General features: G+C 43.9%; 1 protein-coding gene across 3 annotated transcripts in view; it reads right to left on the bottom strand.

Moving 5' to 3' along the window:
* Positions 1-27,943, bottom strand: part of OGDHL (oxoglutarate dehydrogenase L) — a 203,194-nt gene that overhangs the window by 527 nt on the left and 174,724 nt on the right. For all 3 annotated transcript variants that reach the window (XM_068258827.1, XM_068258826.1, XM_068258828.1), the window contains 4 exons: positions 11,041-11,166; positions 10,889-10,961; positions 8,805-8,968; positions 3,394-3,548 (listed from right to left, as the gene is read on the bottom strand). In XM_068258827.1, coding sequence (XP_068114928.1) covers positions 3,394-3,548; positions 8,805-8,968; positions 10,889-10,961; positions 11,041-11,166 — 518 coding nt within the window. The remainder of the gene's footprint in view (positions 1-3,393; positions 3,549-8,804; positions 8,969-10,888; positions 10,962-11,040; positions 11,167-27,943) is intronic.

Below are 27,943 nucleotides of genomic sequence, written 5' to 3'. Positions count from 1 at the left end.
TGGGAAGCCTCTGGACCATTCAGAGGCTTCCAGCTACTAGTCTCTTCAGGTACCCGTACTACTTTCCATTTTAGTATGTAGATTCTAAGTCCTAATTAGTGCTGCTGTAGGTTTTACGACGTAGAACCTATGTGCTGCATTAAAAACCGCCGCAAGGCGTGCACGTGATCATGCACATGCAATGAAGCGCAACTCGGCTAGGCTTTCAGGCAGTAATGTGTCACCCACATTACTGCCTGAAAGCCTGGCCACCCAGGACCCACCTGGGGAGACAGTGAGGGAATGAGCAGCCTAAAGAGGCCTAGAGAAGCCCCATGGAAGTATGGTACCTGGGATGGCTTTCATCTCAGGTAAACCTTAAGGGGTAAAAACCATGGAACACGAAGTGGTTAAGGCAGGCATACACTACACAAAACTTAACAGATTACACGTTAGCTTCAATATAAATAGGGATGCTTAATCAGATTCTAAAAATGTTGAGTTGATGCAATTTTTATGCTGCATTTTACAGATTTTTTTCCAAGCTGCATACATTTGCATCAGCTCACAATGCTTAGTATTTTAATGAAGATCAATACATATAAACATCAAATCTAATAAATGTCTATTAAAACTAGGGATTGACAATATTGGAACTGAAATATTAATCAAATATGGATCAGATCAGCTTTTTTTTCCCTGATGAATGTTGGCAGAAGCGTGGGGGGCGTGGTATGAAAGAAACATTTTGCATAGCTTTGAAAGGCATCAAGCATTATGGTATCAGCTGCAGCAGTTGAGTGTAACCAATAATCTTGTCTACCAAGAAGACCTGGTAAACCATCAATATCTGGAAGATATTGATCATCTGCCCGATTTACTTCAAACTGCATGTGTCCCTAGCATTATATTACCCAACCTGAATATTATTGGTACATTGTGCTTCTTACTAAGCTTCTCATCTATACATGTGGGATGCAGACACAGCTGCTAAATATTTAGCCCCTTGCAATGCTCCTCTAGAGTTTTGAGCTTAAGGGCCTTTTTCCACTAGCCTGCAATTTGCGATTTGCTTCTGATCGCAAATCGCAAGGTACATTAAACTAATGGAAACTGCAGCAGCAATTTCCATTAGTGCGATCCGATTGCGATACGATTTTGGTCAAAGCGCAATCGTCGTCCTGCCGCGTTTTGTATACGATTGAGCTGGACTATAATGAGTATAGTAGCTCAATCGCAATCGCATGGTGGAAATTGAAACGCGATTGGGATCGGAATCGCAATCGCATTTCATAGTGGAAAAGAGCCCTTAGTCCCATCAAGGACACAATGAAGTAGGGCTGCTTTCAGTTGCCTTTATTCTTCCCACACCTCAAATAATATTGATGTTTTAAAGTGTGATTATACTCTCAAAACTACAATTTCAAGTACTACTTTTAGTTGCATGAAAAAAAATTGAAAGTATTCCCAAGTATTACCTGTGTGTAAAAACATGTATTTTCACTGCAGAGAGCAATAACAGCTCCTTATCTCTGGTCAATGTCAAAGGCCAATCTAATCATTGCTTGCTGGCTACAGGTGTCTTCACTCTGACCCCTCCCTCTGCTAAATAAACATATCGCCTTGGCAACAGCTGAGTCATTTCAGCAGCAAAGGAGGGGGCAGAGTGAAGACACAAGCACAGGGAGCATCAGATGGCAACTATTACATTTGTTAATCAAAGAAAAGCTATCTTGCACTGCTCTCTCTGCAGTGAAAATAAATGTTTTTAGATATAGGTAAGGCTTGGGAATAATTTCAAATGTTCTTTTATGTAGTTACTGGAATTTTAGTTTTGGGAGTAAAATACTATTAGTTTTGGTAATAAAATAATATTTTAAAGCCCATCTAAATGCTTTCAAAAGGAGCTGGACTAGTGCTGACTAGTTCAGTCCTGCCATATAATATGCCAAATTGTTGATTTGGCTGAAGTTTCTGCAGAGTCATTGATGTGTTTATTTTTTTAGCTTGTAGATGGCTTGCTTAATTTTTGTCAGCTATTTGAAACTCATATTGTGAGTTCACGCCAACAGATTTCAAATGCAAATCCCACAATGGAATTGACTGCAGACTGTTTGTCTTTGAAATCTTAGGACACAATCTAAAAACCCACGTCTTCAGTCAGGTCCATATAATATGACCTAGGACATTGTAGCCAGTTGCTGACACACCATTGTTTTTTTGCCAAGCTCTACTACCTTATAGACAGATGATAAATGTCTCTTACTTCTTGTGTCCACCCTGTTTCTGATTGTAAGCTTGTAAGGGCAGAGTTCTCTCTCCTTTTGTTTCTTATTAACTATATTTACTTCTGAATTACTATTATATTTAGAATGTATAAAGTTGTGCTATACTCTGTGTTATGGGTATTACTTGTTTTTGTCCACAAAACATTTTGTATTACTGTATATACTATTTATGTGTATGGCACTACAGGATTAGTATTATTATTTAATAGGAATAATAATAATTATAATATCACTGCAGTGATGTAACCTTTACAAAGGAAACTTCAGTCTTTCGTGAACAGATCAGTCACTTCAAATTAGCTTGGATAAAATTAATAATGTGTGGTTATAAAGTCTTCCTGCAATGGACTGTAGGAATGGTGATAAAGGTGCAGGGCAGCACGGTGGCGTAGTGGTTAGCGCTTTTGCCTTGCAGCGCTGCGTCCCCAGTACGAATCCCAGCCAGGTCAACATCTACATGGAGTTTGTATGTTCTCCCCGTGTCTGCGTGGGTTTCCTCCGGGCACTCTGGTTTCCTCTCACATCCCAAAAACATACAGATAAGTTAATTGGCTCCCCCCTAAAAAATTTACCCTAGATACATTGATACATACCCATATAAATTGATACATACTCTACACACAATACATACATAGACATATGACTCTGGTAGGGATTAGATTGTGAGCTCCTTTGAGGGACAGTTAGTGACTAGACTATATACTATGTACAGCGCTGCGGAAGATGTCGGCGCTATATAAATACTAAATAATAATAATAATAATAATGCAGCTGCTTACAAAGCACCTTTTATCATCATGCCTGTCTAGTTTATTTATACACCGCTTTCTTGTGGTTCGATGGATTTCCTGGTGTTGGAGCCCAGCCATGTATTCCTGTTGCATCGTGCCTGATATCTTTACGGATGCAAAGGCCAGGGGCATCCTCAAGGGATGGGAGCAGTCCTGCAGTCCACAATGAATTTGGATTTTCATTCAACTTCAGGTAAACCTCAGGGGCTCTGTTTTGGGAAAACTGGCCTCGCAGGCAGCTAGTTTAGTGAGTAGTTTTACCACCACATTCAATCCACTGCATGACTACTTATTCATGTAAAAAAACAAAAAAAAACTAAAAAAGAAAAGATTACCAGATTGGTCCTGTGTAGTTTAGGATGGTGAGAAAACGTGGCTTGATATAGTCGTAGTAGCCCATATTCTTGTGCTCCTCCTGGCACCAGACCAATTCTGCATTGGGGTATTTTTCAACTTCTTCTTTAACCAAGTCAAATGGGAATGGGGATATCTGCAATGAAGTCATTGGCAGTCCTCAAATAAAAACATTTATAAAATATTCTGCTTCAGTCAGTCTAATTCATTTTTCAAAAGATAGCTCTTTAGCAGGCAGCTAGACTAAGATCTATCCTGGAAATAAATGCAGAAAAATTAAAGTTTGAACACTACTGGATGCTGTGGACCAATACAAGCAGTTATGTGAGATATTGATAATTTATGATCTTTTACCATCAATGGGACTTGGGTCCCCAGGTGTCTGCAATTATTACTGCCTGTGTGGCCCATAAGCCCAAATACCAGATTATACTCACACAGTCGCCTGTTTGCTTTAGTTGTAGTTTTCAAAAAAGGTGTGTGTGATTATTACCATATCAAAAATAGGAACTGTCCGTATTCCCCCAGATTCAAACTTCTTATCAAACCTTTTTCAGTGCAGGTTTGAATCAGATACAGTGCACAGAATTCTTATTAAAAGTCCACCCAAAACCCAAAGTTTTCAGTAAAAAAAAAAAAAAAAAAAAAAGTAAAACAAAAGTAAAAAAATAAATAAAATTATGCAACATACTAGCAAAACAGCAAGCTTAACCACTTGAGGACCACAGTGTTAGACCCCCCTAAAGACCAGGCCTTTTTATTGTGAATTGGCCACTGCAGCTTTAACCTCTTGAGGACTGCAGGGCTAAACCCCCTAGTGACCAGGCCATTTTTAGTAAAATTGGCCACTGCAGCTTTAAGGCCAAGCTGCAGGGCCGCACAACACTGCACACAAGTGATTCCCCCCCCCGCTCTTTTCTCCCCACCAACAGAGCTCTCTGTCGGTGGGGTCTGATCGCTTCCCCCATATTTGTTTTTTTTATAATAAATATTATTTTTTTTTTTTTTTAAATAAAAATCCCTGTTTCTTTAAAACCCTTCCCTCCCTCCCTCCAAACAGCCAGCCAATTACGGCGATCGGCTGTCATAGGCTTCTGCTCATCGCAGCGTTGCACAGTGTAAACAGACGGCGTGATCGGCGTCTAATAGTCTCCCGAGCTGTGTTTTTTTTTTCTAAACCACTCACCCCCCCCCCCCCCCCCCCCCCCGCCAGCCAATCCTGGCGATCGGCTGTCATAGGCTTCTGCCTATGACAGCCGATCGCTCTCTTGTCCCCCAGGCCAAGCTGCAGGGCCGAACAAACACAGCACACAAGTGATGCCCCGAGTTTTTTGTTTTTTTATATATATTTATGTTGTTTATTTTTTTTTTACTATATGTCATGTTTTTTTTTTTTTCTAAACCCCTCCCTCCCCCCCAGCCAGCCAATCCTGGCGATCGGCTGTCATAGGCTTCTGCCTATGAGAGCCGATCGCTCTCTTGTCTCCAGTACAGTGCTGCTGCTGATCGCAGCGCTGTACTAACTGTAAAGACGGTGGTTTCGCCGTCTCACAGTTTCCCGAGTGGCAATTGCCGCTTGGAGACTGAAGGCGGGGCGGAGCACTGACCCCCCCCAAGCAGGAGATGTGCGCGATCTTCTGCAAAATGCAGCCCCAGGACTTAACGCCAATCGGCGTTAGGCGGTCCTGGGGCTGCCGCCGCAACCACACCCATTGGCATGGGGCGGTCTTCAAGTAGTTAAAGCGGATCCGAGATGAAAAACTAACTAGAACAAGTAACTTGTCTATATATGTCACTTAAAGTTTACATACAGTGCACAGAATTCTTATTAAAAGTCCACCCAAAACCCAAAGTTTTTCACAGCATATCTATCTGCAAACAGCTTCAACAGAATATGATTATTTCTTCCTGTGATACAATGAGGGCAGCCATGTTCTGTTTGTCACAGGCTGCTATCAGCTATCAGGAGATGCTATCAGCTTGCCTCTGTGTAAATTTAGTCCCCTCTCCTCCTCCCTTCTGCCTCTGAAATCAATGGCTAGTAACACCTCCCTCTCCTCCTGCGCAGACTGAGCTCCTGTAAGCCCTTGCTACTGTCTGAAAATGCCAAGGCACTGTGAAAAGCTGTGGGCGAGGCTTGTTTAGTTTATAGGGAATTAGAGTATTGAAACAAAACAAAAAAAGTATTTGGCTTGAAGAATGCCCTATAAACTATATGAAAAGAACACAAGTATGCAATGAGTAAAAGTTCATCTCGGATCCACTTTAATACTGCAAAACAGTAAAACCTGTAAAACAAGTAGACTATTATATCAAGGGTAGAAATTATTTCTTCTGTGGAAGAGCAAAGGAGTCTCATGGAGTCTGCGTGCTCTCTCATACAGGGCTACCCAGAATGCTGTTGTCTCTCTTCCACCACCCCACATCCAAGACAAATAAATCCGCAGGCTAACAGTACTGGCTGACATATTTCCTTTCTTCTAAGATTTTATACAGCTGACCATTCCAGGGAGACCACAGTCAACATTTAACCTTGCATCACTCCCTCATTGCATCCATTTACTGCCTTATGATCCCTACTACCAGCTCTTCCCCATAACCACCTGTTTGTCTTCCTGTGCCCTAGTACCATCATATCATCATCCATCCACCTCTTTTTCTTGTGTACTCTCTTTATACCTAGCTGTTCCCCTTCTTTGCCTAGCCACCTGCTGATGGAACTCCCTAGTGTTCTTCAAAACCCTGTTCAACTTCATTTGCACATTCATCTCATGCCTGATTCTTTTTGTCCTGTGCCTGTGATGACCGAATAACCTTTTAATAACGTTCTCCTTTGCCCACATTCTGTCTTCTGCTACTCTGAGGCACGGAACACACTTGACTGTTTTCGTGCGCGTTTTCTGCACAGAAAAACTGAGAACTCATGTTAATCAATGGGCTAGTTCACACTTACTATGGTGTTCGCACGCAGAAAAAAAACTGACATTCTGCATGATGACTCTGCACATTTTGTCAGTTTTCTCTATCAATTACATCAGCTACTGTGAAAAAACGCACGCGTTTTCCAAGCTGGAAACACACTTGGTGTGCAGAAAAAGTATGCAGAAAAACGCGCGCGGAAAACTGAAAGTCAAGTGTGTTCCCTGCCTCATTAATTTTCCCCTTTAGCTGGATTTGTAGAAAGGCATGAAGTGTAATTAATGATCACATGGACTTTAATGATTAATTATGGGCTCTTGTTAAACTACCTCTATCGCGAAAAAAGTAGGCAGTTAAAATCTGATAGAGCCGACAGGTTTTGGGCCAGTCCATCTACTCATTGGGGATTCTCAGGGTTTTGTTTGTTTTCAACAGCATTTCCTGAATAGCAGTTTAACTGTCAAAATAGTAAGATACCAGCCGGCCTACCTACTCACTTGCACACTATTTTATCAGTTAGATTTTGCAACTGCTGTTCAGGAAATGCTGTTGAAAACAAAGAAACCCCTGAGAATGCCCCATGAGGAGATGGACTGGCACAAACCTTGTCGGTTCTGTCAGATTTTAACTGCCTACTTTTTTTTCGTGATAGTGGTCCTTTAAGGAATAAATGAGCTAAGCTAGAAAAAAAGTTCAACTCACCTGGGGTATCTTCCAGCCAGGGTCCCTCAGCATAGCTCGTTAGCTGTTCCCTCCATAATGGCCGGCGACCTGGCTGGGTGAGCTTGTTATATGCATGTACAGGTACCCAGGTGAGTAAAACTTTTTTTTTATTTTCTTTTTTAGGTCGGCTCATGTGTCCTTTTAGGTGAACCTTAAGTGAGAGGAATACAGAGGCTAAAATCTTCCTGCTCTAATAAACAATGGCAGTTGCCTGAGTTATATGCTACCTCTGATAATTTAAGTCAATGGTCCAGAATGAGCATGCAGATCAGATGCTTTCTCTATAGTCTGACTTCCCTGGTTGCATGCTTGTTACAGGTGTGCGACTCACAAACAACTCAGCATTGCAGCCAGGCAAATGGCATTTAGAATAAGGGAATTAAAAAGGCAGGCTCTGTATTTCACTCACTTCAGGTTCCTTTTAAATTGGCCTACTGCAATTCATACAGCATATTTTGATATTGTTCAATGGCTAATCTGATAAGCCAGTTTTGAAATACACTGAATTCTGAATCACATGTCAGATTGCTGAGCACATCACAAGACAACTATTTCTCACAGCAATGTTTTTTTTGTTTAGCTATTGAGTTCAGTGCCCTCTTCTGAGACTCTTTCCACTTATAAACCTATCAACATCCAAGTCTCACTGGATAGTGTAAGTAGTGGCTGGATAGTGTAAGTAGTGGCTGGATAGTGTAATGGTTAAGGGCTCTGCCTCTGACACGGGAGACCAATCTCAGCTCTGCCTGTTCAGTAAGCCAGCACCTATTCAGCAGGAGACCTTAGGCAAGTCTCCCTAACACTGCTACTGCCTACAGAGCGCGTCCTAGTGGCTGCAGCTCTGGCGCTTTGAGTCCGCCAGGAAAAAAAGCGATATATATATATATATATATATATATATATATATATATATATATATATATATGTCTTTAAATCTAGCTCTCCTCTACTGTACATATGTTCATCATGTCTGTCATTATAAATTCAATAAATTATAATTAAATAAATTTGAAAAATGTTTACATTATTATTCTGTTCTCCTATACCAGAGATGGCTAACCATGGCACTCCAGTTGTGACAAAACTACAAATCCCATCATGCCTCTGCCTCCCCGAGTTATTCTTAGAGCTGTCAGAGTATCGCAATGCCTCATGGGACTTGTAGTTCCACCATAGCTGGAGTGCCAAGGTTAGCCATCACTGTCCTGTACTATGCCTGCATAAAGGGTATTTATACCCTACTAAGATATTGTTTAAAGCCCCTTTCTGCTTTCCAGTTAAGCAAGTTAAAACAATGGATATTTTATATATACAAATGAGGTTGTTGAATAGCTTGTCAATTCAGTCTGGTTTCCTGAAAAGTAAATAGAAGCCAAAACAGCTGAGAAAGTGTGAGAGGAGTCTTGAGATGAGTGTTTAGTGCTGGAAAGTTTAAAGGATCTTTACTTTTTGTTTGTTATTTCATACAGAAAGGCAGATTTGTCAAAGCTGCCGTTCACAACGAAGTCTTAAAATGAAGCCTTTGGAATATGAGTTATTTCTATAATTAATTTATTTTTAGTAGAAAACAAACAATTAATCAACTCATAGGTTCCTTTTCACTTCAGGTTTGCTTTATTAATGTATTCCCCATATATTTTATCAGTGTGACAAGGAGAATATGTCACTGTATCCTGATTTTTCATTTTGTAACACAACTGGCTGTCAAACTATTCTGTGCTTTACAGATTAATACTGAAGAATATGTTACCTGCTCCAGCCGTGTGATTGCTACTTGCTTTTCCAGCTGTTTTTGATGCCTTTCTTTGACAAGTTCATAATAAACCTTCCCAGTGCAGAAAATGACCCGTCTCACATCCTGAGGGTTGTGACAAGCAGCTCCACTCTCCGGAATCACACGCTGGAACACTGCACCTTGTGTTACAAAGGAATCCTAATGGTTAATGCTCAATGTCTAACAAACATCTCTATTCATACTGACTACACCTGCTATAATAAAAACAGCCTTACAATGTGAATGCAGACAGAGAGCATGTGTATTTGTGGGTACAGACAAATGAGGCAAGACAGGCCCACTACCATTCAAAAAAAAAAAAAATGAATAATAGTAAGTTCATGCTAATGAAGATAATACACAAATAACTAATAAGGTTTACTTCACAAACATAAGTAGCTAATATAATTATGTTAGGTAGTGTTGCCTGGTGACCGAGGTAAGCATACTTCAATTACTAATGATAATCATTTCTCTTTACTTTCCTTAAGATGTCAACTTACTGTAGCTTTTCCCCAGAGCACTGTTTTGTCAAAGTGAAACCAAGGTGAAAATAAACTGATGGGATAAACAATTATATTTATTCTTCTACTCAAAAAAATTACTACAAAGTAGGTTGAATGTTTTACTGTCTCTATACAGTGGCAGCTTATTAAGTGTCTCAGAGTTATAAAAACCATGAACTATAGATTTTTTTTCTCTCTCCCTGCCATCAGTTGTATTCTGCCAGGGAAACTTTTATGGCTGTAATTTGCTTATCTGTGATTTCTACTATATTCCCAACAAGGTGCCAACAAGACAGAAGCTGTCACTTCCATGCCTAGAAATTAACTCTTTTAGGCAGCAAAATAAAACAAGTAAAACAGCCTGGTTATTAACCCCTTCGGGACCGGCTGCCTACCCCCCCTTAAGGACCCGGCATTTTACATGAAGGGGGGGCGCGTTTGGGGGGCCAGGCAGCTAGATCCCTACTGTGGGCACTTAGGTATGGTCTCCCCTTGGTGGCCAGGTGTCCCCTGTATTGATGGCAGCCATTACTCACCTCCCAGGCTCCAGCGATGAGCAGCTGTAGACACCTCCGCTCTCTTCCCGGCTTGTACTGACGCTAAGTCCCAGGTCGTGGCTTAATGATGTCATCAAGCCAGGACCTGGCCCATAGCGTCAATACAGCAGGGATGCCGGCCAGAGCGAAGGAGAGCCCCGATCGTCGGGGGAACGGCTGGAAGGTGAGTGGATCCTCTTCTTTCCCCTCTACCGCCGCAGCTCTGTAAGTGATCACTATGATCCGCCGGCGATCATAGTGATCACGTGATCAGGAGCCATACGCGATAGCTGCTGATCACTGAGGGGAGATGTCAGCTGTCATATGACAGCTTAATCTCCCCTCTCCGGTGCGCCCGATCGCGTTGCGACGGTTCGGTAGCGCGGACGTTGAATCAATGTCCAGTCAGGGCGGCTGCTAGATTCAAACTACGTAGATCACCAAAAGGTTATCCTCCCTGGGAGTCATGATTATTTCCAGATTTAGGGTCTAAAAGCCGTGCAATTTTGCACGAGCTTTTAGACCCCCAAAACAAGGGGAAAAAAACATACCACAGAAAGATCTGCAGCAGCTCCTGCATATAACTCCCTCATTTTGAGCTGCAGATTTCTGCCCGGAGCCTGACTTGGGATTACCGCTAAGGAGGTTAATATGTTTTGTACTGCACATACACATGTTTATCTCATCATGTCACACATCGCCTCGGGTACACTTTAAGGATTAGAAAGGTAGGTTTTCCAAATATACCTAAAGCCAGAATGCTAAACCAAGTTCACAGTGTTTTAGCTCCTCAGAAGGCCCCAAACCCAGGAATAAAGCCAGACCCAGGCAAAAAAAATCCAGGAAGTGCTGGGGCAGGTGATAATGGTACTGTCTGCAAAGACACTCGTTTAAAGTGATATCAATTTTAAAGTCACATAAGCGGCTAGCACCTTGCGGTGACCATATTATTTATTTGCAATCCGCACGTTTGCAAGAAGTTGAAGGAAAGTACGATAAAACACATATGCTTACCAACCTGTTTTCATGTCTTCGAAGCTGGATTTCGCTTCTGGATGTCTCAGTAATGATTTGGGGGTAAAAATAATGAGCTGAAATATGACAAGACATGCAAATTGAGCTGGGAGAAAATTATCTGAGTATATAATTTAATTCTAGTATAAGGTTTACCGGTTTCCGGAATGGCAGTAATATTTGCCTCCTGAGGACATGAAAATAACTGGCAGGAGTAGAACAGTTGACTACAATCCAGTTGCAGTCATAGAGTTGGGTAACTTCATAATCCTTTGTGAATTCCTGAAAAGAGAAAAGACGAGATCTCTCAGTTAAAAAATGTTTCCTAGAAATATTGAAAAAGCATGGACTGTATTATCTAAAGAGAACAGGGGAAAGGATCAGAAAATACAGTGGACCACTCATTGTTCGGGAAAACAATACTAGCCACCTGAAAAAAAAAAAAATAAACTCAAAGGTCTTAAAGTGAACCTGAGGCAAGAATGATAGGGATGTTTCCATATGTATTGCCTTTTGAAACAATACCAGTTGCCTGACAGCCCTTCTGATCTATTTGGCTGCAGTAGTGTCTGAATTACACCAGAAACAAGCATGCAGCTAATCTTGTTAGATCTGACAACATTGTCAGCAGCATTCGATCTGCTGCATGCTTATTCAGGGTCTATGGCTAAAATTATTAAAGGTAGAGGATCAAGAGGACAGCCAGGCAACTGGTATTGCTTAACCACTTGAGGACCACAGTCTTTCTACCCCTTAAGGACCGGCCACTTTTTTTCCATTCAGACCACTGCAGCTTTCACGGTTTATTGCTCGCTCATACAACCTACCACCTAAATGAATTTTGGCTCCTTTTCTTGTCACTAATAAAGCTTTCTTTTGGTGCTATTTGATTGCTCCTGCGATTTTTACTTTTTATTATATTCATCAAAAAAGACATGAATTTTGGCAAAAAAATGATTTTTTTAACTTTCTGTGCTGACAATTTTCAAATAAAGTAAAATTTCTGTATACATGCAGCGCGAAAAATGTGGACAAACATGTTTTTGATTAAAAAAAAAACATTCAGTGTATATTTATTGGTTTGGGTAAAAGTTATAGCGTTTACAAACTATGGTGCAAAAAGTGAATTTTGCCATTTTCAAGCATCTATGACTTTTCTGACCCCCTGTCATGTTTCATGAGGGGCTAGAATTCCAGGATAGTATAAATACCCCCCAAATGACCCCATTTTGGAAAGAAGACATCCCAAAGTATTCACTGAGAGGCATAGTGAGTTCATAGAAGATATTATTTTTTGTCACAAGTAAGCGGAAAATGACACTTTGTGACAAAAAAAAAGAAAAAAAAAAGAATCCATTTCTTCTAACTTGTGACAAAAAAAATGAAATCTGCCACGGACTCACCATGCCCCTCTCTGAATACCTTGAAGTGTCTACTTTCCAAAATGGGGTCATTTGTGGGGTGTGTTTACTGTCCTCGCATTTTGGGGGGTGCTAATTTGTAAGCACCCCTGTAAAGCCTAAAGGTGCTCATTGGACTTTGGGCCCCTTAGCGCAGTTAGGCTGCAAAAAAGTGCCACACATGTGGTATTGCCGTACTCAAGAGAAGTAGTAGAATGTGTTTTGGGGTGTATTTTTACACATACCCATGCTGGGTGGGAGAAATATCTCTGTAAATGACAATTTTTTCATTTTTTTTACACACAATTGTCCATTTACAGAGTTTTTTCTCCCACCCAGCATGGGTATGTGTAAAAATACACCCCAAAACACATTGTACTACTTCTCCCGAGTACGGCGATACCACATGTGTGGCACTTTTTTGCACCCTAACTGCGCTAAAGGGCCCAAAGTCCAATGAGTACCTTTAGGATTTCACAAGTCATTTTGCGGAATTTGATTTCCAGACTACTCCTCACGGTTTAGGGCCCCTAAAATGCCAGGGCAGTATAGGAACCCCACAAATGACCCCATTTTAGAAAGAAGACACCCCAAGGTATTCCGTTAGGAGTATGGTGAGTTCATAGAAGATTTTATTTTTTGTCAAAAGTTAGCGGAAAATTGATTTTTATTGTTTTTTTCACAAAGTGTCATTTTCCACTAACTTGTGACAAAAAATAAAATCTTCTATGAACTCACCATACTCCTAACGGAATACCTTGAGGTGTCTTCTTTCTAAAATGGGGTCATTTGTGGGGTTCCTATACAGCCCTGGCAATTTAGGGGCCCTAAACCGTGAGGAGTAGTCTGGAAATCAAATTCCGCAAAATGACCTGTGAAATCCTAAAGGTACTCATTGGATTTGGGCCCTTTAGCGCAGTTAGGGTGCAAAAAAGTGCCACACATGTGGTATCGCCGTACTCGGGAGAAGTAGTACAATGTGTTTTGGGGTGTATTTTTACACATACCCATGCTGGGTGGGAGAAATATCTCTGTAAATGACAATTGTTTGATTTGTTTTACACACAATTGACCATTTACATAGAAATTTCTCCCACCCAGCATGGGTATGTGTAAAAATACACCCCAAAACACATTATACTACTTTTCCTGAGTACGGCGGTACCACATGTGTGACACTTTTTTGCAGCCTAGGTGCGCTAAGGGGCCCAACGTCCTATTCACGGGTCATTTTGAGACATTTGTTTTCTAGACTACTCCTTGCGGTTTAGGGCCCCTAAAATGCCAGGGCAGTATAGGAACCCCACAAGTGACCCCATTTTAGAAAGAAGACACCCCAAGGTATTCCGTTAGGTGTATGGCGAGTTCATAGAAGATTTTATTTTTTGTCACAAGTTAGTGAAAAATGACACTTTGTGAAAAAAACCCAATAAAAATCAATTTCCGCTAACTTTTGACAAAAAATAAAATCTTCTATGAACTCGTCATACACCTAACAGAATACCTTGGGGTGTCTTTTTTTCTAAAATGGGGTCACTTGTGGGGTTCCTATACCGCCCTGGCATTTTACGGGCCCAAAACCGTGAGTAGTCTGGAAACCAAATGTCTCAAAATGACTGTTCAGGGGTATAAGCATCTGCAAATTTTGATGACAGGTGGTCTATGAGGGGGCGAATTTTGTGGAACCGGTCATAAGCAGGGTGGCCTTTTAGATGACAGGTTGTATTGGGCCTGATCTGATGGATAGGAGTGCTAGGGGGGTGACAGGAGGTGATTGATGGGTGTCTCAGGGGGTGGTTAGAGGGGAAAATAGATGCAATCAATGCACTGGGGAGGTGATCGGAAGGGGGTCTGAGGGGGATCTGAGGGTTTGGCCGAGTGATCAGGAGCCCACACGGGGCAAATTAGGGCCTGATCTGATGGGTAGGTGTGCTAGGGGGTGACAGGAGGTGATTGATGGGTGTCTCAAGGTGTGATTAGAGGGGGGAATAGATGCAAGCAATGCACTGGCGAGGTGATCAGGGCTGGGGTCTGAGGGCATTCTGAGGGTGTGGGCGGGTGATTGAGTGCCCTAGGGGCAGATAGGGGTCTAATCTGATAGGTAGCAGTGACAGGGGGTGATTGATGGGTAATTAGTGGGTGTTTAGGGTAGAGAACAGATGTGAACACTGCACTTGGGAGGTGATCGGACGTCGGATCTGCGGGCGATCTATTGGTGTGGGTGGGTGATCAGTTTGCCCGCAAGGGGCAGGTTAGGGGCTGATTGATGGGTGGCAGTGACAGGGGTGATTGATGGGTGGCAGTGACAGGGGGTGACTGATGGGTGGTTGACAGGTGATTGACAGGTGATCAGTGGGTTATTACAGGGAAGGACAGATGTAAATAATGCCCTGGCGAATTGATAAGGGGGGGTCTGAGGGCAATCTGAGCGTGTAGGCGGGTGATTGGGTGCCCGCAAGGGGCAGATTAGGGTCTGATCTGATGGGTAACAGTGACAGGTGGTGATAGGGGGTGATTGATGGGTAATTAGTGGGTGTTTAGAGGAGAGAATAGATGGAAACACTGCGCTTGGGTGGTGATCTGATGTCGGATCTGCGGGCGATCTATTGGTGTGGGTGGGTGATCAGTTTGCCCGCAAGGGGCAGGTTAGGGGCTGATTGATGGGTGGCAGTGACAGGGGTGATTGATGGGTGGCAGTGACAGGGGGTGATTGATGGGTGATTGACAGGTGATCAGTGGGTTATTACAGGGAAGGACAGATGTAAATAATGCCCTGGCGAATTGATAAGGGGGGGTCTGAGGGCAATCTGAGCGTGTAGGCGGGTGATTGGGTGCCCGCAAGGGGCAGATTAGGGTCTGATCTGATGGGTAACAGTGACAGGTGGTGATAGGGGGTGATTGATGGGTAATTAGTGGGTGTTTAGAGGAGAGAATAGATGGAAACACTGCGCTTGGGTGGTGATCTGATGTCGGATCTGCGGGCGATCTATTGGTGTGGGTGGGTGATCAGTTTGCCCGCAAGGGGCAGGTTAGGGGCTGATTGATGGGTGGCAGTGACAGGGGTGATTGATGGGTGGCAGTGACAGGGGGTGATTGATGGGTGATTGACAGGTGATCAGTGGGTTATTACAGGGAAGGACAGATGTAAATAATGCCCTGGCGAATTGATAAGGGGGGGTCTGAGGGCAATCTGAGCGTGTAGGCGGGTGATTGGGTGCCCGCAAGGGGCAGATTAGGGTCTGATCTGATGGGTAACAGTGACAGGTGGCGATAGGGGGTGATTGATGGGTGATTGATGGGTAATTAGTGAGTGTTTAGAGGAGAGAATAGATGGAAACACTGCGCTTGGGTGGTGATCTGATGTCGGATCTGCGGGCAATCTATTGGTGTGGGTGGGTGATCAGTTTGCCCGCAAGGGGCAGGTTAGGGGCTGATTGTTGGGTGGCAGTGACAGGGGGTGATTGATGGGTGATAGGTGATTGGCAGGTGATTGACAGGTGATCAGTGGGTTATTACAGGGAAGGACAGATGTAATTAATGCACTGGTGAATTGATAAGGGGGGGTCTGAGGGCAATCTGAGCGTGTGGGCGGGTGATTGGGTGCCCGCAAGGGGCAGCTTAGGGTCTGATCTGATAGGTAACAGTGACAGGTGGTGATAGGGGGTGATTGATGGGTAATTAGTGGGTGTTTAGAGAAGATAACAGATGTAAACAATACATTTGGGAGGTAATCTGACGGCGGGTTTGCGGGCGATCTAATGGTGTGGGTGGGTGATCAGATTGCCCGCAAGGGGCAGGTTAGGGGCTGATTGATGGGTGGCAGTGACAGGGGGTGACAGGGGGTGATTGATGGGTGATAGGTGATTGGCAGGTGATTGACAGGTGATCAGTGGGTTATTACAGGGAAGAACAGATGTAATTAATGCACTGGCGAATTGATAAGGGGGGTCAGAGGGCAATCTGAGCGTGTTGGCGGGTGATTGGGTGCCCGCAAGGGGCAGATTAGGGTCTGATCTGATAGGTAAAAGTGACAGGTGGTGATAGGGGGTGATTGATGGGTGATTGATGGGTAATTAGTGGGTGTTTAGAGGAGAGAATAGATGTAAACAATGGATTTGGGAGGTGATCTGATGTCGGATCTGCGGGCGATCCATTGGTGTGGGTGGGTGATCAGATTGCCCGCAAGGGGCAGGTTAGGGGCTGATTGTTGGGTGGCAGTGACAGGGGGTGATTGATGGGTGATTGATGGGTGATTGATGGGTGATTGACGGGTGATTGACAGGTTATCAGGGAAGATAGATGCATACAGTACACAGGGGGGGAGGGGGGGGTCTGGGGGGGGGGGGGGGTCTGGGGAGAATCTGAGGGGTGGGGGGGGTGATCAGGAGGGGGCAGGGGGCAGGGGGGGGATAAAAAAAAAATAGCGTTGACAGATAGTGACAGGGAGTGATTGATGGGTTATTAGGGGGGTGATTGGGTGCAAACAGGGGTCTGGGGGGTGGGCAGGGGGGGGTCTGAGGGGTGCTGTGGGCGATCAGTGGGCGGGGGGGGGCAGATCAGTGTGTTTGGGTGCAGACTAGGGTGGCTGCAGCCTGCCCTGGTGGTCCCTCGGACACTGGGACCACCAGGGCAGGAGGCAGCCTGTATAATACACTTTGTATACATTACAAAGTGTATTATACACTTTGTAGCGGCGATCGCGGGGTTAACATCCCGCCGGCGCTTCCGTATGGCCGGCGGGATGTTACGGCGGGTGGGCGGAGCCAGTTGCCGGGGGAAGCGCGCGTCATCAATGACGCGATCGCTCCCCCGGCATGCCTAAAGGACGCGCCGCCTGAAGGCGTATTGCGGTCCTTTAGGCGTCCACTTTGCCGCCGCCCATGGGCTGTGGGCGGTCGGCAAGTGGTTAAAAGGAGATTAATATGGCAGCCTCCATATACTTCTCAGTTCAGATTTCCTTTAAGGTGTCCATTAACAGAACAAGTTTCTGTTTCAATTAACTTTTCAATCCAATAATTGCGGAAGGAAAAGATTGTAAAGCCTTACTCCAGATACAAATGGGATGAAATCTGAAAAACAATTTGATCATTTCAGATTAATTCAATAAGCAAAATGGATCAACCACTGGCAGGAACACCGATCAATAATACGGTCATTTTTGTTGATTACCAACATCAACACTCTCTCATTAAAACCAATCTGATTGCTATTATAGGATTAGAAAGTTTTTTCTACAAGAAAACTTTACGATTAATGGGCTCCTTATAATTGACTGAACTTCATTCAAAATCTTAAGATCAGGGCTAAATCGGACTACTAAATTAGGCATACACTATAAGACGTAGTAAACAATTTAAATCTGATTGTTTACAACCTTACACAAATAATCTTAGATCAGATCTCAGAAGTAGGATTAAGCTTAACTTTTTCCAAAGTCATTTTCACATTGAAATTTACATTTTTGGCCTGTTGAAAAATTTTGGGAAAATCTATAAAATTTTCTAAAGATATACATTTTATTTCTTTTGCAAAAATGAGAACCTTCCTCAAAAGGTGTTTTTTCATCCCTATTTTCACACATTGGGCTTGATTCACTATAACTCATATCATGGACGCGCTAGCGTTTTCACGTGCAATTTCGTGTTTTAGCAAATTTCCGCACGCAAACGCGGGCACAAATTTGCAATTGCAAGCAAAAACGTGAAATTGCATGCAAAAACAGTATCGCAGCCATGATATGAGTTATCACGGTTTAGTGAATCAAGCCCATTCTGTGAAAATGTGTTTCCCTATGCTCATACTTTTTTTTTGCAAGTATTTTTATTTCTGCAAAAAATGACTTTTTCCCAAGTCTACTGACTTCAATGCATTTGGCGAATTGTGTTTTTGCATGTCTCAGGCTAGATTCACAGTGGGACGTTGCGTTTTGATGCCACGTTAAAGTCGCACCGCAAGCTTACAACGCAACACGCCCAAAAAGTGGCAACGCAGCATTACCGTCGCATACAGCAGATACAGTAAAAAATACAGGCAATGAAAAGTATGCTTCCAAGTCATTACTGAGCATGTGCAAACAGTCCAACGCAGCTGATAACGTGTATAACGCACTGCATGCAGTACTTTTACTTAACGTGCAGCGTTAGACACCAACGCAACGTGTGCACTGTGAACAGGGCATTGATTTTTCATTGCAGTGAGTTATTCTGCGTTAAATGTTGTTTTAACGCGCGACTTTAACGTCCCACTGTGAACTTAGCCTCAATGTTTTGCTTGTATTCTGAAAAATGTAGTTTTTCATGGTCTTATGTTTTTGCAAATACTCATCTCTGGGAAAATGTGAAATTTTCTCACACATTGTGGTAAAAAGATGGCCACATTCGATCAACACTACCTGCTGTTCTCCAAAACTTTGATCTGCTGCAGGAAGAATAGCTTTTCCAAATCAATGTTCGAACAACAAAAATGATCAAACGTTGATGGTTTTTAGGTTTCTATTTCTCAGTAGGGGCCTAGTTTTTAATAGATTGTGAGATTTAATTTTTTGCAAATCTACTGTCTAATGTGTTAAATATGACTAATAGATCAGAATCATTAGGGCTCGTTTCCACTATCGCGAATCTGCATGCGTCCAACGCATGCAGATTCGCACATGGTATGCAAGTGGGTGGGCCTGTTTCCACTGTAGCGTTGGTGATGTGCGTTTTTTTCAGCGGTAAAAAAACGCACAAAAGAGCCAACGATTTCGCCTGCGTCGGGAATCCGTGCGAATCGCCGCTAATGTATTTAATAGTAAAAACGCATGCGTTTGTTACATGCGTTTTTACCCGCGATTTCGCGTGCGATTTCGCACCTTTTTCAATTTTATTTAGCCCTGGCAGTGTCATGGTTAATTTCGCATGGCACCCTGCCATGCGAAATCGCAGGCGAAATCGCGGGTAAAAACGCATGTGGAAACGCATCCGCATGCGTTTTTACAAGCGTCGGAATGCGGCCGAAATCGCGTCGCAACAGTGGGAACGAGCCCTAAAACAGACTCCATATGTCCGTATTTAGCTAAAGCAATAGAGTGAGGGCTAATTCACACAGATGATTGCACCATTCTTTGTGGCTCTTTTGCTTAACAGTTGCAGTATGGTATCATGTGCTTGTAGCTGAGTGAGGGCTGGTGCACACTAGTGTTGGGTGAACACCTGGATGTTCGGGTTCGGGCCGAACATGGGCCAGATGTTCGGCATGTTCGGCCCGAACCCCGAACTCAATGGAAGCCATTTTTGGGGCCCTATGGGGTCGCAGGCATAAGGAGGGAGCATGCCCCGATCGCGGGGGGGGGGGGGGGGTCGGAAATTCCCCCACCCCCTCCACTAGCGCTCCCCCCTCTGCCCGCTTCCCCATAAAAAAAGTTTAATGCAAGTTAAATAGTACTGGCAGTGGAGTGAGGAGGAGGAGTCCGAGTAGGAGAGTGACGCGTTGAGGCCGGGCAGCGGGCGGTTCAGCGGTAGTACCCTTGTGGTACTTCCGCCCTTTCTCTGACCTCACGTCCTCTGCTTACGAGGGTACGCGTCACGCGTACCATCGTATGCGTCATCACGTAGAGGACGTGAGGTCAGAGAAAGGGCGGAAGTACCACAAGGGTACTACCGCTGAACCGCCTGCTGCCCAGCCTCAACGCGTCACTCTCCTACTCGGACTCCTCCTCCTCACTCCACTGCCAGCCACCGGTACTATTTAACTTGCATTAAACTTTTTTTATGGGGAAGCGGGCAGAGGGGGGAGCGCTAGCGAAGGGGGTGGGGGGAATTTCCGATCCCCCCCGCGATCGGGGCATGCTCCCCCCTTATGCCTGCGACCCCATAGGGGGGCCGTATTCGGCCGAACAGGGGCCCTGTTCGGCCGGCCATTGAGCAGTTTGGGCGAACCCGAACAGTTTGGCCGAACACCATTAGGTGTTCGGCCGAACTCGAACATCACCCGAACAGGGTGATGTTCTGCAGAACCCGAACAGTGGCAAACACTGTTCGCCCAACACTAGTGCACACCAGAGTGGTTCTGAAGCGTTTTTTAAAACGCTTGCAGGGGGGAAACCGCTTAGCTAATGAAAGTGAATGGATGGTGCACACCAGAGTGGCTCGTTTTTTCCACAAATGCAAATTCAGGGGCTGCAGCATCTTTTAGATTTCTGAGGCGTTTCTGCCTCAATGTTAAAGTATAGTAAAGTGGAAAACTGCTCTGGAAAACGCTACATCGGAGCGGTTTTCCAGGCGTTTTTGTTACAGAAGCTGTTCAGTAACAGCTTAAGGGCCCATTCACACTTGTGCGTTTTCAGAGCGATTTCAGCTTTGCTGAAAATCGCTAGCGATTTGAAAAACGTGTGCACAATGAAAGTATATGGAAGTGTTCTCATCTAAGCGTTTAGCGATTTGCTGAAATGCAAACTCGTTGCATGCAGCGTTTTCTGAGCGATTCTGGAGCGATTAGCAATTCAATAAAGTATTTGAATTGAACTAGAAATCGCAAAACGCTAATCGCTGGAAAAACGCTCTCTATACAGTGAAAAATCGTTAGGAAAAAACGCCAGAAAAACGCTCAGCGTTTTGCATTAGCGTTTAGCGATTTCTAGTGTGAATGGGCCCTTACTGTAACAATATTTGGAATCTGCTACACAAAATCGCTCCAAGAAACGCTAGGCATGTTTAGAAAACGTCTCTAAACATGCCTAGAATCGCTCTGAAATCTGCTTCTAAAACCTCTTGCATTTTGCAGATCTGCTAGAGGTTTTTGGTGTGCACTGGGCCTGAGTCTGTATATTCAGGCAGATTAGCTTGGCACTTGACAGCTGTGTGGATGAAAACCTTTCCATGAAGCGTCTCAAAAATTGTAACTTGGCTAATACACTGTGAACACTTTGCATAGCTCTGTCCTTACAACACCTCCAAAAATATGGGCATCAGAATAAAGGCAATAAAATAAACACATTTATGCTGTTTAAGCCAATTATCCCTTATTCTCAGAAGCCAGGACTGAGGGCAACAGCAGCCTTTCCCAACCTTTGTAGCCTGGAGGAACCCTGAAAATAAGTTTTGAATCTCAAGCAACCCCTGCATTTATTTTGCAGGAGGCATGGTTGTAAAAAGTAGGTGAGGCTGTTTATTTTATTACCCCCTATTACAGTGCCACTCATTTTACTGTCTCCTTATCCTAATGCTTTTTTAAATGTGCTCATTATTATTCTGACTCCATACTTAGTTCTTATCTTTACAGTACCCCTATTTACGGTGACCATACGTCCCGCTTTACCCGGGACGCGTCCCGCCTTCGGGGGGCGCTGTCCCAGGCTGCATGAGGTCCCAGGAAACGTCCCGTTTTTAGCAGCGGGACGTCCCGGCCTCGGGACTCTGGCCACCGTACAATGAACTAGCCGCAGCGTCTACTAGACGCTGCGCTAGTTCATTCCCCGCAGCCCCGCTCCAGCCTGCATTGTCCTCCTCCGGCAGGCACAGGCAGAGCAGGGCTACGGGAAGATGGCGTCCGGAGGCGGAGCCCTATACTGGAGACTATTTGTGTCTCCAGTACAGGGCTCCGCCTCCGGACGCCATCTTGCCGTAGCCCTGCTCTGCCTGTGAGAGGCTGAGCGGGAGATTGAAGATCGTCCAGGCCAGGGGGAGCTGCACACACCAGAGGCTGGCTGCGTGAGGGGACGTCTTCTGCCAGGTGAGTAAATGCTTTTTCTTGCAGGTGAAGTGTTTGCACACATTGTGTACATTTTGTACTGACATGTTTGCCCAAATTGTGTTCCTTTTGTACTGACATGTTTGCCCAAATTGTGTTCCTTTTGTACGGACATGTTTGCCCAAATTGTGTTCATTTTGTACTGACATGTTTGCCCGCAGTGCGTTTATCTTGTACTGACATGTTTGCCCGCATTGCATTTATCTTGTACTGACATGTTTGCCCGCAGTGCGTTTATCTTGTACTGACATGTTTGCCCGCAGTGCGTTTATCTTGTACTGACATGTTTGCCCGCAGTGCGTTTATCTTGTACTGACATGTTTGCCCGCAGTGCGTTTATCTTGTACTGACATGTTTGCCCGCAGTGCGTTTATCTTGTACTGACATGTATGCCCGCAGTGCGTTTATCTTGTACTGACATGTATGCCCGCAGTGCGTTTATCTTGTACTGACATGTTTGCCCGCAGTGCGTTTATCTTGTACTGACATGTTTGCCCGCAGTGCGTTTAATTTGTGCTGAAATGTTGCCCCCATTGCGTTTATTTTGTGCTGACATGTTTGCCCCCATTGCGTTTATTTTGTACTGACATGTTTGCCCCCATTGCGTTTATCTTGTACTGACATGTTTGCCCGCAGTGCGTTTATCTTGTACTGACATGTATGCCCGTAGTGCGTTTATCTTGTACTCACATGTTTGCCCGCAGTGCATTTATCTTGTACTGACATGTTTGCCCGCAGTGCGTTTATCTTGTACTGACATGTTTGCCCGCCATGCGTTCATTTTGTACGGACATGTTTGCCCAAATTGTGTTCATTTTGTACTGACATGTTTGCCCACAGTGCGTTTATCTTGTACTGACATGTTTGCCCCCATTGCGTTTATCTTGTACTGACATGTTTGCCCGCAGTGCGTTTATCTTGTACTGACATGTTTGCCCGCAGTGCGTTTATCTTGTACTGACATGTTTGCCCGCAGTGCGTTTATCTTGTACTGACATGTTTGCCCGCAGTGCGTTTATCTTGTACTGACATGTTTGCCCGCAGTGCGTTTATCTTGTACTGACATGTTTGCCCGCAGTGCGTTTATTTTGTGCTGAAATGTTGCCCCCATTGCGTTTATTTTGTACTGACATGTTTGCCCCATTGCGTTTATTTTGTGCTGACATGTTTGCCCCCATTACGTTTATTTTGTACTGACATGTTTGCCCCCATTGCGTTTATTTTATGCTGACATGTTGCCCGCAATGCGTTTATTTTGTGCTGAAATGTTGCCCGCAATGCGTTTATTTTGTGCTGACATGTTGCCCATTGCGTTTATTTTGTGGTGTCTGGGGTAACTGTTGCTGCATTTATTATTTAATGGTCATAGTTGGCTGTGTTTGCTGCTTTGGGGTTATGGCATACTATTAAATAGCATCACACAGTTTCTGCACACCTATGATGTGAATCCACGTTTGACCACATCACGGCGTAAACACTGCTTTCTTATGCCTCGCTGTTGCATCATTACATTAGCTCCGCCCATAGAATGTCATGGCCACGCCCATTTTTCGCGCGCGCTGCAAACACCACATTTGTCGGCGCGGCGCGCTGCACCCCCTATTTTTCGCCCCACCCCCACAATTCCCCCCCCGTCCCAGGTTGAGCCTACAAAAATCTGGTCACTCTACCCTATTATAATGTGCTCTATTATGCTTCCCCCACAATGAGGAAAAATGCCAAGGAACCCCTGAAGAGTACTCAAGGAACCCTGGTTCCTGGTTGAGAAAGCCTGTGTTACAGCATACAATCTCTGTAGTATGACCACAAAAGTAAGTGGAACTCACACCTTGAGGCAAATTTGGACAGAGGCGCCAGGCAGGTTAAAATGATCTAAAAACAACTAAAAAGGAGGAGTACAGGTGGACTTACCTCCTGAAATGATGGACAATCGAGATTGTTCAAATCGCAAATAACAATTTATTTTGGCACTCCGCAACGCGTTTCGCAGGTATAACCCGCTTCATCAGGCAAGGAGTGCAAGCTAAAAATCAAGCATACAAACCATAAACAATATACAATAAACAAAACATGACCCTAAGAGCTTGCCATCATAATACAAAAAGCAAAAATGAGATATGTCTGTCACAGAAGGGGCGATCTGCTGTGACAGGAGACGTGTAAATACCAAGGGCCTGATTTACCAAAGGACGATAAGCCGCTTTGCATGTCTAATTGTTTGTTTGCTCCTCCAAACAACCGCGAGAGCTATCGCGGGTGCCCGGACGCAATACGCCGCCCCGGACACGCAAAGCCCATAGACCCGTATTGGGCCCCGCGCATCCAAGAAGACGCACCCCGCGCAAATGTATGCGCGTGCAAAAACGCTTAGCGCGATGCACTCCATACCCTCAGACGTACTTATGATATAATAATCAGACCAGCGGACAAGGGAGGGAGGGTTGTCCTTCTGAACAAAGTAGACTACCTCGAAGAAGCTTCGCGTCTACTTGATGACCCCCTACATTACACCGTACTTGATCATGATCCCACTGAAGAGTATAACTCAAAATTAAAAACCTTTCTGAAGAATGGGAAGGCACCCGGCCCAGATGGCCTGTCGGCCGCATATTATAAAAAATTTAGGAAGCCCCTTACACCTTACTTAAAAAAATTATTTAATTCCATCCTGGAAGGCAAAACTCCCGCCCCAGAATTTCTACAATCCATAATTGCTGTCATACCAAAACCTAAGCGAGACCCACTTGATATTAAAAATTATAGACCCATATCACTTCTAAACCTTGATTATAAAATTTTCACAGCCATATTAACAGCTAGACTGAACAAAGTCTTAGGACCGCTCATTCACAAAGACCAAGTCGGGTTTGTCCCGCTTCGCCAGGCCCCAGATAATGTCAGGAAAGTTATTAATCTACTACATGTAGCAAAATCCAATAAAGCTCCCTTCGCTCTATTGTCCCTCGACATGGAAAAGGCATTTGACACAATAGACTGGACCTTTATGCAAACCACATTACTTAAAGCAGGCGTCAACGGCCCTTTCCTACAAGCTGTCAAATGCCTTTATTCCAACCCAACAGCCTACCTCAAACTCCCCACCAATTCCCCAGTCTCGATTCCCATTCAGAGAGGAACAAGACAAGGGTGCCCGCTCTCCCCAGCAATCTTTGCTTTAGTAATTGAACCCTTAGCTAACATGATACGTTCCAACACTGATATCCAGGGCATAAAGGTTAGAAACACTGATTACAAAGCCAATTTATTCGCCGATGACTTGCTATTAACCCTCACATCACCTCACACCTCTATCCCTAATTTGCTCCAGTTAGTAAAACACTTCGGTCAAATCTCTGGACTCACTCTAAATTTAAATAAGTCTGAGATTCTCTTTGCAAATATGCCCAAACACATCGCGGAGGCCCTAGCGCATAAGATGGGTCTTTCCTACCAATCAAAATACATCACCTACTTAGGCATTAAAATATCAACAAACCCTTCAGATCTATTCGCGCTAAATTATAGGCCGATGCTGTCAGAGCTGAAACAGGAACTGAACAAGTGGAATTCTCCCTCAATCTCATGGTCTGGTCGCATCCATTCTATACGAATGAACTTATTACCACGCCTGCTTTACCTCTTTAGATCACTGCCTATCCATCTAACTAAAGCTTCCCTTAAAGACCTACAGTCCTCAATCTTTAAATTTATAGCCAACAATAAAAAAAGTAGAATAAGACAGAATGTCATGTATCTTAATAGAGAAAGAGGAGGTCTAGGTGTACCTGACCTCTATAGCTACTATAGAGCTGCCCAAATCGCACAATTAGCACAGATGCACGCTACTCACAACCGACCTCTTTGGGCAGACATTGAGAATGATCTCCTGGCCCCAATTAACTTGGTAGCCCTCCAGTGGTCTCCACAACTCTCCCCTGCTAAATACAAAGCACAATCACCCCTATCTGCCCATTCTCTGGCCATCTGGCATAAAGTAAGATTCGTAAAGAGACTACAATCTGCCGTTCCCCTCCAACTCCCGATCTTTGGAAACCCCAATTTTCCGCCGGGTTGGGAATCACGACCCTTCCAGTGGTGGATTTCACATAATTTCACGACTGTCTCCAATTTCCTGATTAACAATAGTTTCCCGAATTGGACGGCATTTTGTGCCCACATATCTTTCCCACCTAAAGAACATTTCAGGGCACTACAGATACATCATTTTCTTAATACACTGAACCACTCTGCGCCAGTTATATTACAGCGCACTACTTTTGAACACTGGTGTGACCAGAGACCCTTGGAGGGAGGCCTCATTTCTTATCTATACTCGGTCATCTCTCAACCCCTAGAAAATAGTAAGCTAGCATCTATGAGAGCATGGGAAAATGATTTAGGAACAACTCTCACCCCTAAACAATGGACCAAATGTTGCCTAACTCTAACTAAAGGGAGTAATTATTTCTCCCATATAGAAACAAATTACAAAATCCTCCATCGCACTTACATAACCCCACAAAAACTACAGGTTATTTCAAAAGACAAATCTCCTAGCTGTTTTAGAAATTGCGGGCAACTAGGCGACATGGCCCATATCTGGTGGTTCTGCCCTGTAGCTAAAACATATTGGTCTCAAGTAGCATCAGCTATAGGCACAGCCTTAGAGCTACCTCTTGCTCCTGATCCATTTCAACTACTGCTTGGAAATAAACCGCCAAAGTGGAAATATCCGCAACATAGACTTGCACAACATATAGCCAAAGCGGCTAGACTCCACATTGCCCGTCAATGGATGAAACCCACCCTGTCATTCGAAATGACTGATTCCATTATTATGGAGATCCTAATATCTGAAAGGCTACTAGCAATAATTAATGACGCTACCTTGCCCTTTACACGAACCTGGCAACCATGGCTCTCGGCCTCATCAACTCTAGCCTTGCGGTCCTGTGCCCTCTCCTTCTAGGGACAATCCACTCCAAATGATACTACCCGTATTGTTCTCTTTTTATATCTCCATATAAATTGTCATCTGACCTGTCACTGTTTATATCTGTACTAATGTTCATTACCATGTTTAAATGTTAACTGCAACATGGCCCTTTGTCAAGGGTCCATCTAAATGCTGTTATATTTGATATAATTCTTAACAATAAAACTTTTTGAAACTAAAATTAAAAACCTTTATGAATGAGCATTATCTTAAGGGGATTCTCACAAAAAACAAAAGGGCATTCATCATTAATCAACACCCAAAAACCACCTTCTTTTATTATTTACCTAAAATACACAAGTCACTCATCAGACCACCGGGTAGACCAATCATATCGGGCATAGACTCCACCACCAGCAATATATCTGTATTTTTAGATAAACACTTACAACCACATGTCCAGTCCCTCCCATCTTTTTTAAAAGACTCCCAACACCTCATTCATCTGATTAAAAATATCCATTGGAAATCTGATTATTACTCGTTAACCTGCGATGTCACCTCGCTTTACACCAATATACCACACGACTTTGGTCTTACAGCTTTATCTTTCTTCTTAAACAACAATCCGCTCATGCCTCATCCACAGATTAACTTCATTATTCACTGTGCAGAATTCATACTTAAACATAACACGTTCAGTTTTCAGGATAAATATTACCACCAACGTACAGGTACAGCCATGGGGAGTTCATTTGCTCCGTCCTTTGCGAACCTCACCATGGGTTACCTAGAGCAATTAAAATTCCATTCCCAGCATCCCTTTACAGAGAACATTAAATTTTATCGTAGATATATTGATGATCTGATTTTCATATGGCAAGGCGACCCCAACAATATTCCTCTATTCGTGTAATACCTCAACAACAATCCGGCTGGCCTACTTTTCACTTTACAATATCATCCCACCACCATAGAATATCTGGACCTGGTATTG

This window comes from Hyperolius riggenbachi, chromosome 10 (assembly GCF_040937935.1).
Source record: "Hyperolius riggenbachi isolate aHypRig1 chromosome 10, aHypRig1.pri, whole genome shotgun sequence".
NCBI classification, from domain to species: Eukaryota; Metazoa; Chordata; class Amphibia; order Anura; family Hyperoliidae; genus Hyperolius; species Hyperolius riggenbachi.
Note: the sequence above shows the minus strand (reverse complement) of the source record. Positions and strands in the feature narration are given on the sequence as shown.